This window comes from Notothenia coriiceps, unplaced genomic scaffold (genome assembly GCF_000735185.1).
Source record: "Notothenia coriiceps isolate Sejong01 unplaced genomic scaffold, NC01 NC01_scaffold00024668, whole genome shotgun sequence".
In the NCBI taxonomy this organism is placed as follows: Eukaryota; Metazoa; Chordata; class Actinopteri; order Perciformes; family Nototheniidae; genus Notothenia; species Notothenia coriiceps.
In genome coordinates this window covers 2,781,720-2,792,788 of record NW_011357369.1, presented here as the reverse complement: position 1 = coordinate 2,792,788, position 11,069 = coordinate 2,781,720, and the positions used below count along the sequence as shown (strand labels likewise).

The following is an 11,069-nucleotide window of genomic DNA, read 5'->3' as shown; positions in this document are numbered from 1 at the left end:
ATGAGAGTCCCTACAGTCTAACAGCATCACCAGGGATGACACGCACAAGCACACACACACACACACACACACACACACACACACACACCCTGGGCAGATGCGTGGTGAAAGAGAGGGATCGTCTCAGAGGGTGCAGCAGAGACATGCTGAGGAAGCTGATATGCAAGAAAATCTGCGACCGTAAGAGCGACGCCTTTTTAATCTCTCCTTCTTCCCTCCCTCTCTGCTCTCTTCTCCGTTTGGCTCTCAGTGATTTCCGTCTCTTTGTCCGTCTTATCTTCCAGTCATGGCTCTGAATTGTCAGGATCTCTTTCCTGTGTCTCCCTGTCCTCCACCTGTGTTCTCTGTGAATCTGTGAGTTGCTGTGTCACCGTCATGGTTCTTGTAGCAGCAGGGACATTTAGGGAGCTGGCTTTTTTGTATGACCTTATCACTGTTCTGTGATCTTTTGTATTATTGATCAAGTTATGTGACTCCATTGATGTTTATGTGCCGCTAATGGTAGCAGACTTTATTCCTTAACAACAGTTTATACTAAGCCTATCTGCAGGAATGATAATAAATATATTGAGTTATTGATTAGTTTTAAATCAATTATTTCCTACATGTCCTTCAAAAAATAGACAATGACCTCGTTGTTGCCTGGCCTCAGCTGACAACAATCCCCCCCGCACCGTCACTCCGCTCCAGGCGACACCTTGGTGTGAACGTCCTGTTGAGCAGGTGACTGAGGGGAGGCATGTTGGATGGATGGATAGATGAAGGTTGAATGGATTCAGAAACACAACCGGACCGTTTCCCTGAGGCAGAGGTCAGGAACACAGTGACTGGCAGATTAAAGAGAGCAGAATGGTGATGCATTCACCATCCGCCCAACCGTTACCAGGAACAACATGTGTTCATGGATGATGGGGGAATAAGGATGTATTGATCCTTACAGGAAATATCGCTCACAGTCATCGAGACATCACTTTGAAAATCCCATCATCAAATCTCTCTTTTCTCCCTCTGTGGTTGCAGATAAGAATTTTGAGGATGAAGACTCAGTGGATGGAGGCCGGTCCTCCTCCTCTTCATCATCCAAAGCACCCCCCGGTGGCAGGAGGACGGTTATCAGCTCTGTGCGAAGACCCAGCTCAGCCTCCGCAAATAAGCCCACAAGTGAGGGATACACACAGCTGCAATGTGATTACTGTCATTACTGTTCAACAAAGTCATAGGGACAATATTAATACTGTCATTTACCTCCTGTATAATCCATGTAGTAATGTTTGGCTGCATTTTGATCAGGTCAAGACTTTCCTTCTGCTTCAATCATTCATATTATTTCAGGAATTGTTTTATTAAGCCAAATAATATTAAACCTATAGCATATTTTTTCAAAGCTTATTTAAATATTTTTAAAATAATATTAATTTACATTCGCAATACTCAAAAAGACAATGTGAAAGATCTAGACAGGTATTTTAAGATTGGACCGAACCAAACATCAAAAATCAAAAAGAAAAAATACACTTAAGAATAAAGAACAATACAATTAAATCCAAAAAACACAACAAATGGTTATATACAAAATAAAAAAGGACAAACAATAACTCAGATTAGGCTGGCTAGTCACATGTCTACCTTCTACCTTTCTAAACCTTTACATCTCTCTTTAGAAGGGCTGACGAATTTCAGGTCTAATTCTTTTTTCTTTCTCTTTTTCAAAGGCAAGGAAGCAGCTGCTGGTGCTGTTGATGAGGACGATTTCATCAAAGCCTATGAAGACGTGCCCTCAATCCAGGTATGCCATGCCTGTTTGGTTCTGTTAGTCAAATCCAGAGATGGCTGACAGGGAAGTATATTATGCCATAAGATGGATTTAAACACACTATGGGCGTAGGGCGGGGGTGTTCAAACTACGGCCCGGGGTCCAACTGCGGCCCCGTGGTCCGTTTTTATTGGCCAGTAGCAAATTCTGAAAGTGAAATGGAATATTCCCCACCACATGCAACTTGTGCTTGTCTTATATTGTACATCTTAAATATATATGTACGAATACATTACACAGTATTCATGTTTGAATAAGCCTTATTTTCAAGACAAATCTTAGTTGATAAAAAAAGCCCTAAAACTATTTACATAACACACTTGAAATGTACGCTTCCTATTCCCCCTGATTATAAACAATCTGAGGCTTCTGTTTAAGGAATGAGCTGCAATACTTTTTGTAACAAAATAAATGAAACCCTAGTGGCCCCTGGTGTAGGGTAACCAGGGGCCCTGCGCTATGCAGGACTGCACAGCTTATCATCCCACCTATTGACACAATGTGCCGCATTTTGATTTGATTTCCTTTTTTTGAAGTCAAACCACTGCATGAAACTAGCTTTTCTGATATCTTGCCTTTATTTTGAAATGCTGTGAAGAGAGAGGGAAGGCTGTCAATCAAGCAGTGACAGATGAACTGCAGGTTCACCTGTCAGCGTCTATACCCTGACCAACTGGGAACATAGGGAATCACCACAAAGGGACAAGCTATGCAAATTAGGCGCAATCTAATGGAAACAAAGAAAAGGAAATGCAGCTACAACAAAAACACGGACTCTACTTATAACTATGTGAAGATGGTTAAAAGATTCTCAGTTTTTATGAGCAATTTAGTTGTTTTTCTATGACATGAAGCAACCCAGAAAATAATGTTTCTGATAGGCTTCTTGTCAACTGAAATTGATCTCTCTGTATTAGTTGCATCCTGGATTGTTCCGAACAAACATCATCTTTATTCCACTTCTGATTTGTGGGATCTTAACACACTAAGTACGCATTATGCAAGAACCACTTATGACCACAAACACAATGAACACAAATGAAATGCTTCTTGCTATGTATGTTAACGTGGTAGCAGCTAAAAAGACCCACGTTACAATTGTTAGGCATCTATTTATGCCACCGATTGAAGTTCACAAAATTGCATTTACTCACACACAGCTCGCATCCACCATTTAGTCAATCAATCAAAGTGTATATAGCCCAATATTACACATTTTAATTTGTATCATGGGGCTTTACAGTTTTTAACATTGAGCTACAGACTTGGAGCATTTATATGTTGTGAACTCTAACCAGCTGCCCTCTCTCGAACCGTAACCTTGAAAGTATACACAATACAGTATAGAAGAGCTGATTCTTGTTCTAACACTGTCCCTCCTGTCTCTCTGGGTCCAGATCTACTCCAACAGAGAGCTGGAGGACCATCTGGCCAAAATCAGAGAAGTGCTTTCTGATGAAAAACACGACTGGGAGCTCCGGGTTGTAGCGGTAAGACTCAGACACACACACATACACACACAGGGTGTTACATGAATCCAGGTAATGAATACCCTCCATACCCGCCTTTGTCTCTCCTCCAGCTGAAGAAGGTGCGTTCTCTCCTGATGGCGGGGGCCACAGAGTACGAGGGCTTCCCTCAGCAGCTGCGTCTCCTGGAGGCTCCGCTCAAGCTGTCGGCCAAAGACCTGCGCTCACAGGTGGTGCGCGAGGCCTGCATCACACTGGGGTGAGAGGAGGATGTACTATCCCGTCCACGTTTCTAAACCACACAAGATCTGCCAACAGTTCAAATATTTGTAACTATTTCGTTTTGGACAAAAATGAAACATAAACCAAAAGTGTGCGTCTGTCAAACATAGGATCAACTCGTCGCAACTTTATTGAGTACAACTTTGAATAAGCACTTATTTACTTGCCTTCACTGCTCAGCTGCGGGTACACTTCAGTCAGCCTACTAACAAACTCTAACTAATTATCAACCCCAAACAAGACGCGTTCTTCTTCCACTGCTTCTTCTCTTGTTTCCTGACAGGTGTTTCCTATCTAAAGCCCTCTTCCCCATCTTCCTCCTTAACTAAAGTTCAGGGTTATAGATTAGGAATTCTCGTGCATGATAGAATCTGCAGTTAATGAGAGCTAGGCACCAAGGTGATAAAGTTTTGCTTTGTTTTTTTTTATTATTATTTTGGAATCTTAATGGTTTATGTAGCAACTTCAGGAACAAACGAAATAAGTTGCTGATAGTCTGAGGTCGGTACAAAAAGCTATGAAAGCTGTAACCATCTGGTGTCTTGGCAGCGTTTTCTTAATGGCTTTGATTGACAGCCGAGATATTAACTTCTCTAAATGATTCAGCTATGCCAGGAAAACATTTAGAATATTTTCTTTCCAGAAAATTAAGCTAATGAACATGAGCCCTGCTCGGGTATGAAACGAGCAGCATGCTCTCCATCCAAAAACATCCGTCATCCAGATTTGAATAACACCCTGATGAGATGGAACCGAGCGCAGACACACAGAAAGAGCAGCAGGTTGATGAATGGATTCATGGATCCAATCATCACGTGTAATGTCACCACGCTGTTCGCCTGTCAATCCTGTGCTTCATTCCCAAGATCAGGAAGGAGTGGTTTTTTTTCTAGAAAGAGACAACTGCCAAACTGTTGTTTTTATTATTATAATATGTATTTATTGAACAAGGACCGTGCATACAAACACATTGTACATACAGAGATGCTATATTCCAGATTATAGCTAAAAGCTAATTTCCATCTGCAGTCCCTGGTCAGGAGCACACATAACAATCAACACACATTCAAACATGTCATAGTGCCTATAACACTATCAATTCAAACAGATCAAATTACAGATCTATAAAATATACATACTAGGACATTGGTCAATATAAATATCATTTGACAATTTATTTAAACTAACATCTCAAATTACACTAAAATAAATGTTGGCAAGACTGGTTGCCCAAAATACATGTTAAGATCAGCTGGAAGCATATTCAAATGTGTGATGGCCGTAAAAGAGAAAGCAGACAAGGGCAAATGTAGTGCGCCCCAGTGGGGAGTCAAATCTGCGTTTAGGGCAGATCATGAGGTTCCGCCCATTTGTTCAGAGCAGAGCTGGAAGAAGCTTCTCAATGGTGGTGTGCTTTACCTCTCTGTGCTATGTTGAACTTTAATTTCCTCACTATTTGCACGTCACGCCTTAGTTAAAACAGGAATATGGAAAGGGTCAGGGCCATTTAACACACCTGCCACAGTCCTGTTTGTCTTGTGAAAGAGAAAATATATAACACATCACCATGAACGGATCATCTTTCGGGGTGAACACACTTCTTTAACACCACTCTCTTCCCCTCTTCTCCCTCTGGCAGACACTTGTCTTTGATACTGGGAAACAAGTTTGACCACGGAGCAGAGAGCATCATGCCCACGCTGCTCAACCTCGTGCCCAACAGTGCCAAAATCATGGCCACGTCCGGAGTGGCCACCATCCGCCTCCTCCTCAGGGTAAGCATCCAGAGGGGGGTGTGGTTCTCCAGACCGCCTGTTCATTTTCCATTCAGCCTTATTAGACCCTACGTCATCATCATGTGAGGACAAGATCATTGTAACTAGAGATGAACCTTGCTTTTGAACTTTTTCTTCCAGCGCACACACTACCCACGTCTCATCCCCATCATCACCAGTAACTGCGCCGCCAAATCAGTGGCAGTCCGACGGTAAGAGGACAATAATGCTACTACAGTAATAAGGAATCTACACTACATAATGAAATGTCATTTTTATTTTTTTAATTCTGTTCTTGTTCAGTCTATAGCAGATCAGCAAGAATTAGTTGGTAGGAAAATGACCAACTATTTTTTATAATCTTAATTTGCAGCCCTAGTGTAAAGAACAAATCCATCTTTCACATCCTCCCTGCAAATACAGGCGTGTTATGCTGTGTGTGCTGCATTGCTTTAATAAACTGACATGTACATATAAAAGTGTTTTTTATAGCGGCACTTCTCACGTTATATATCCTGTGTCATGGTGTTTCTGTGTCTTTCTCCCCTCTGCAGACGCTGTTTTGAGTTCCTAGACCTCATGTTACAGGAGTGGCCCACTAACACATTGGAAAGGTAAGCCGTATTCCTCTTCAATTCAAATAACATTTAGGTGTTTAACAATCATAAGAGCAAGACAGATATAAATGAGAGGGGTTGGAAAAACTTAAGAAAACAAAAACATTTGAATAACGTATTCAAATAAAATGATTCAATGAGTCCAAACATAGAGTGACAATGACTGTAGGTCAGCAAATGACAGCCTGAATTCAGTATCATCCAGGAACAGACACCACATCTTCACCACCTGTCAGCAGAGCCATAAACCTTAGTTTATCTACTTTTAAGGGCTTCTTTACAAACATAAAATGTGGCTTGGCGTTTTCCCAGTCTAAGTGAACTAGGCTGCATGTTAACAAAAGGATATCTTGTAATACGTTTCTCTAAGAGGAGTATGTCCTGCTGGATGTTGAATGTTCCAATCAAATTCTCTCACTATTTGTATTACTAAAAACATATTTGCTGTTTTCTCCAAAAGCACCATAGCACTTGGAAAGCCCGCAGTGTGTGTCAAATGGATAAAGTGGTGAAGGTTATGTGTTTGTTTGTGGGGTGGAGGTAAATGCCTCTTCATCTTCCTCCTCTGACATGATGGCATTTGAGTTGGCTAACATTTGCGTTAGCTGTTGGTTGGATGCACCACTGATTAGGCCCGTTCAATTGATGAGTCCTGAGAGAACCATCATCATCAGGACCCCCAGTGATAAGGCGACTTTCCATCACTGTAACCATGACAACCTCCGCAGAGTCTTCAAAAACCTTGTGAAAACCCCTGTGGGTGGGCACTCTGCCTGTGGACCGGCAGAGGAATAAAAGAGGGAGAGGAAGGAGAGAGATTCTCAGGACTTTAGCTTTTGAGGTCTTATCTGGACTTCGTCCTGCTTGTCTCCTCACTATGTTCCTTTACTACCCCAGACACGTGGCGGTTCTGACTGAGACCATCAAGAAAGGCATCCACGACGCTGACTCTGAGGCCAGATCCATCGCAAGGAAGTAAGTGTCATCGCACCGGGACTGACTTTGGTTTGTTTTTGTTTGATGAGACAACCAACTTATGAATCATTTAAAATAGGAGTGTGAGTTGCAGAGTGCTGGAGATATCCACTGGAGAGATGTCTGCCTTCTCTTAGAGTGGAACGTTAGTGCAATAACCCTGCAATGTGCAATATAGACACTTTTTTAAAGTGCTGTGCAATAATCACTTGTGTTAAAGACATACATTGCCAACATTTGTTTGTATTCTATTATTACTATATTTAATAAGTTAGCTTACTCTTTATTATTGCTTGTCTATTTGTACCTGCTTAGCCACTTGTGCTGTAACACTCTGCATTTCCCCACTGGGGACGAATACAGGAATTTTGATTCTGATTCTTCATGACCTGGTTGTTCAAGATAATATGAGCAGGAACTACTTTCTTTATACTCAACTATACCACACAACTCTAACACCACAAAAGGAAGCGTGCATCCACCTCAGAGAAACATTAAACTACTCTGAACAAAGCTTGTGGATTATCTTCAGTAACTGGGTCATGATCTATTGAAAGAGACACTCCTGTGGAATTTTTCAAATGTATTCTGTTTTGATCACCACATGCACATCTTGGTGTATTATATTAAAGAGAAAGACAATATCACCAATACTCAGCATCTCACACCAAAGCAACTTGGATGTATGAAGCACTACAGGTAAGAGGAAATGTCTTTTTATTTTGGGTAAACTTTCCCTGTTAAAATCTGTCTTTCTCTTCCTCCCCTCGCCCTCACCTGTAGATGCTACTGGGGTTTCCATGGTCACTACAGCCGGGAGGCGGAGCACCTGTTCCAGGCGCTGGAGTCGCCCTATCAGAAGGCCCTGCAGTCCCACCTGAAGGGCTCTGACAGCATCGTGTCTCTGCCGCAGTCTGACCGCTCGTCCTCCTCCTCCCAGGAGAGTCTGAAGTAAGAACTGTGATACTCTCTTACTCTCCCATCCCTGTCTCCTGTGTTCCATCTGCACTCTCTGTTCCACCATGTTTCCATATCTCTATCCACCTTTTCCTATATTCTGGACGTTTGCATCTATTTGCTGTAATTGATTGGAGGAATGGATTAATGCTAATCTGTTTTATTGAATATGTCTGTGAGACATGGGTAATTATTATCAGACGGGCTGCAGACCCAGCAACATGCATACACACTCTTGGATCGACTGCTGTCATTTACACCGTTTATAGACTCCTTATGGAGCGTGTTGACTAATGACATTATACGCAATCCATCAGGACTGCAGGTGTGTGTTCATCAGTGTGTGTGTAAAGCTAACGTTTTTATGAGACAGAGTTGTACATGACCCTCTTATCATAATTATATTTACAAAAAATTCCCTTGTGGAAGACCTGTGAGGCAAATTATAAAACACATATTTCTGGTGATCCGGTTTCTGAGTTTGATCTGAATAGATTTCTTTGACAGGTAAACATTGTTCCTGACAGGATAATCTTTTCAAATGTCTTAACTTTGTTTCTATATGTTTTCAATCCATACATTTCACATTCATACCTCATATGAATTGTTCTTGACCTATACCTGTCTACTGTTGTCAAATGCTCATTTGATTAGAATATGATCTACATAAAGGCTAATTAGTGTTAATGTTTTTGTTTTTCAGCCGGCCACTGTCTGTGAAGAGTGTCATTGGAGGGAGCATGACAAGGAGTAAGACACCTCCTGACTTTCTATCTGTTGGGGTGGGGTTTCCTCTGAAGTAATAAGCACACTGGAAGAATTAGGCTCTAGTGTGCTTAAGTTGGTATAGATAAGGCACTAAGTGACATGCTCTCTTGATCAAGACCTTGTACCTTTATTTACCCCGAGTCAGACGGCAGTATCATTCCTGTTTATTTGCAGAGCTGAATTATTCTATTTACCAATGCAGTATGAATCCAATTTGAAAAAATAATAATATTTGAGGGATCAAAAGAAAGCTAAAATATCCTGATGCTGATTTATAAAAGTCTGAATGTATGGTTTGTTGAGCCTGGTCTTAAGAAGACAAGCTAACAACATTTCAATTGCTTGTTTTATGAATAGATATCAGATCGTTGTAGCTCTTATCAATTCTCAAAAAATGTCCTTAATTAGGAATGAATAGGTTTATGTGAATAGATACCTATATACACTAATCTATTTGTGTGTTTGTATTGACTTGGCGAAACGTGTGGTATGTGCTTGATGAGAAAACACAACCTCCAGACTGTTGTCACAGTTGTTGTTCTACAGTCTCATAGCAGATGGCTCAGAAACTCCTCCTGTGTTGCTCTTTGGTGGCAGTAAAAATTAAAAAAAGGAGTTATATGTAAGTGATGCAGGATGCTTAAACAGCCTCAGTGATATGAGTCTTCATGTGTGTGCTGTTGTAGGTAAGCTGGTGGGCAGCAGGGTGTCTCCTTCATCAGGTTCTCTCCAGCGTTCCCGTAGTGACATCGACGTTAACGCCGCCTCCAGCTCAAAGTCCCGTCTGTCCACCGTACCTGCCTCCTCGCCCTTCAGTTCTGCAGCGGCCCTCCCCCCCGGGTCCTACGCCTCATTAGGTAATCCATCACTCACCTTCCTCTTCACTTCTCAAAACAGAAAAACTAACAAACAAAAAACTAGGCAGCAAGAAATAACTGTCATTCAGCAAAACTCTTCACATGTTGGATTCTGAATTCAACAGGAATTAAAAAAGCTACTGTTTAGCTAACTTTTATTAATTTAACCTTTGTGTCCCGTCAACTGCAACTTACCACAAGTTTCAAATGCGCCATTCTGGCGCATTTCCACTACAGCGCAGTTTAAGCGTGCCGTGCCCGGCCCGTTTTTGGTTGCGTTTCCACTAGGCGTAGTTCTAGCTAGCGGGTACTTTTTCACAGTTTTCTGGCTCTCCAAAATTGAGGTTCTTTCTGGGCCAACAACCGGGCTGAGTATGCTAAACTAGTGAGAGAATCTCTGGCAACTACAACAAAATCAACATATTTGACCTTGATTTAATTGTAATACACGTTTAAAAATAATGACGAAGTAACAACATACTGATACCGGTTAGTAAAAACAATGAAAACCTTTTAAAATGCGTGTTTTCCGTCCACACTCATAACAACGGCCTACAGACATAAATAAACCAGCGACAGATATGAGGAGCTGTGAGCTCTGAGTGCTAACGGCTAATGGCTGATGTTGGTTTTGTGTTGCACATTGAAGATGACGTCACGGCTCCGCCTAAACTGCGTTACTATAGTTACTGCCCCAGCTACTAAACTGTAATGGAAACGCAGCATAAAGTGAGCCTGGCCTAACAAGGCCTAACTATACCGTACTAAGCCGGCGGGTGGTGGACGCCCGTGCAGTGGGTGCGAAATGCGCCATAAAGGGAACCCCAGTAGTTCCGGATATAAAAACATCTGTAGGAGGGGAAAGACGAGGAAGGGTCTAGGAATAGTAAACTGCAAGGTGCATGGGGCCTAGTAGAGCGGGCGCGCACGCAAGAGCGAGTATTTGTACTTACGTACGGGCGCGGGAGGAAGAGCTCAAGCAGTTATTCTAAAGCTTCGCCTGTCCCATCGAGAGCGGAAGAATAAAAACACTTTTCTCGTGCATGTCACTGCTTTTACGGCCGAATGAGTTTAATAAATGATGCTGGAGGGCGGTGTCATTGACTGTTGTCAGCAGGGGAACTGGTTAAATCCTACGAGCGGGAACAGCGTGATCTAGATGGTAGTGTGATGAGGCTGAGTGAGGCTCGCACCCAGTGCGAGTAGAGAGACCGCGCAGCGACTTTTTAAGGCGAGGTTTTCACGAGCATTTGTAGAAGCTGAAGGAGTCACGCACATCCCCCACGCAATATATGAGCAGCACTGTAAGGTTCTGTTGCCACGCACAGAGGACGTTCTTCCCCGTAACCGTGCTCTTGTTCAGAGGCCCGTAGTAGACAGATAATGGCTGTTGACTAATGACGATGAGCCCCTGGTCCCCCACTCACTCGCTGCTTTAGTGCGTACTAACGTCTGCCTTGTACGCCACCTCTCCCCCCACTCGCTGCTGCACCGCCTTCATTAAAAACCCAAAAGATGGCACCTCCTTTAAATCGAGGGTAAGACTGTGTGTGTGG

General features: G+C 42.4%; 2 protein-coding genes across 2 annotated transcripts in view; one reads left to right on the top strand and one right to left on the bottom strand.

The window, feature by feature from the left end:
* The window catches only part of matk (megakaryocyte-associated tyrosine kinase), a 634,871-nt gene that overhangs the window by 80,295 nt on the left and 543,507 nt on the right, over window positions 1–11,069 (bottom strand). The window lies entirely within an intron of this gene.
* The window catches only part of clasp1a (cytoplasmic linker associated protein 1a), a 60,917-nt gene that overhangs the window by 23,384 nt on the left and 26,464 nt on the right, over window positions 1–11,069 (top strand). Inside the window, exons 8-18 of the mRNA XM_010783044.1 lie at window positions 1,021–1,161; window positions 1,713–1,786; window positions 3,211–3,303; window positions 3,396–3,541; window positions 5,204–5,339; window positions 5,481–5,551; window positions 5,894–5,953; window positions 6,854–6,931; window positions 7,715–7,882; window positions 8,592–8,638; window positions 9,343–9,513. Of these exons, the coding sequence (XP_010781346.1) occupies window positions 1,021–1,161; window positions 1,713–1,786; window positions 3,211–3,303; window positions 3,396–3,541; window positions 5,204–5,339; window positions 5,481–5,551; window positions 5,894–5,953; window positions 6,854–6,931; window positions 7,715–7,882; window positions 8,592–8,638; window positions 9,343–9,513 (1,185 nt within the window). The remainder of the gene's footprint in view (window positions 1–1,020; window positions 1,162–1,712; window positions 1,787–3,210; window positions 3,304–3,395; window positions 3,542–5,203; window positions 5,340–5,480; window positions 5,552–5,893; window positions 5,954–6,853; window positions 6,932–7,714; window positions 7,883–8,591; window positions 8,639–9,342; window positions 9,514–11,069) is intronic.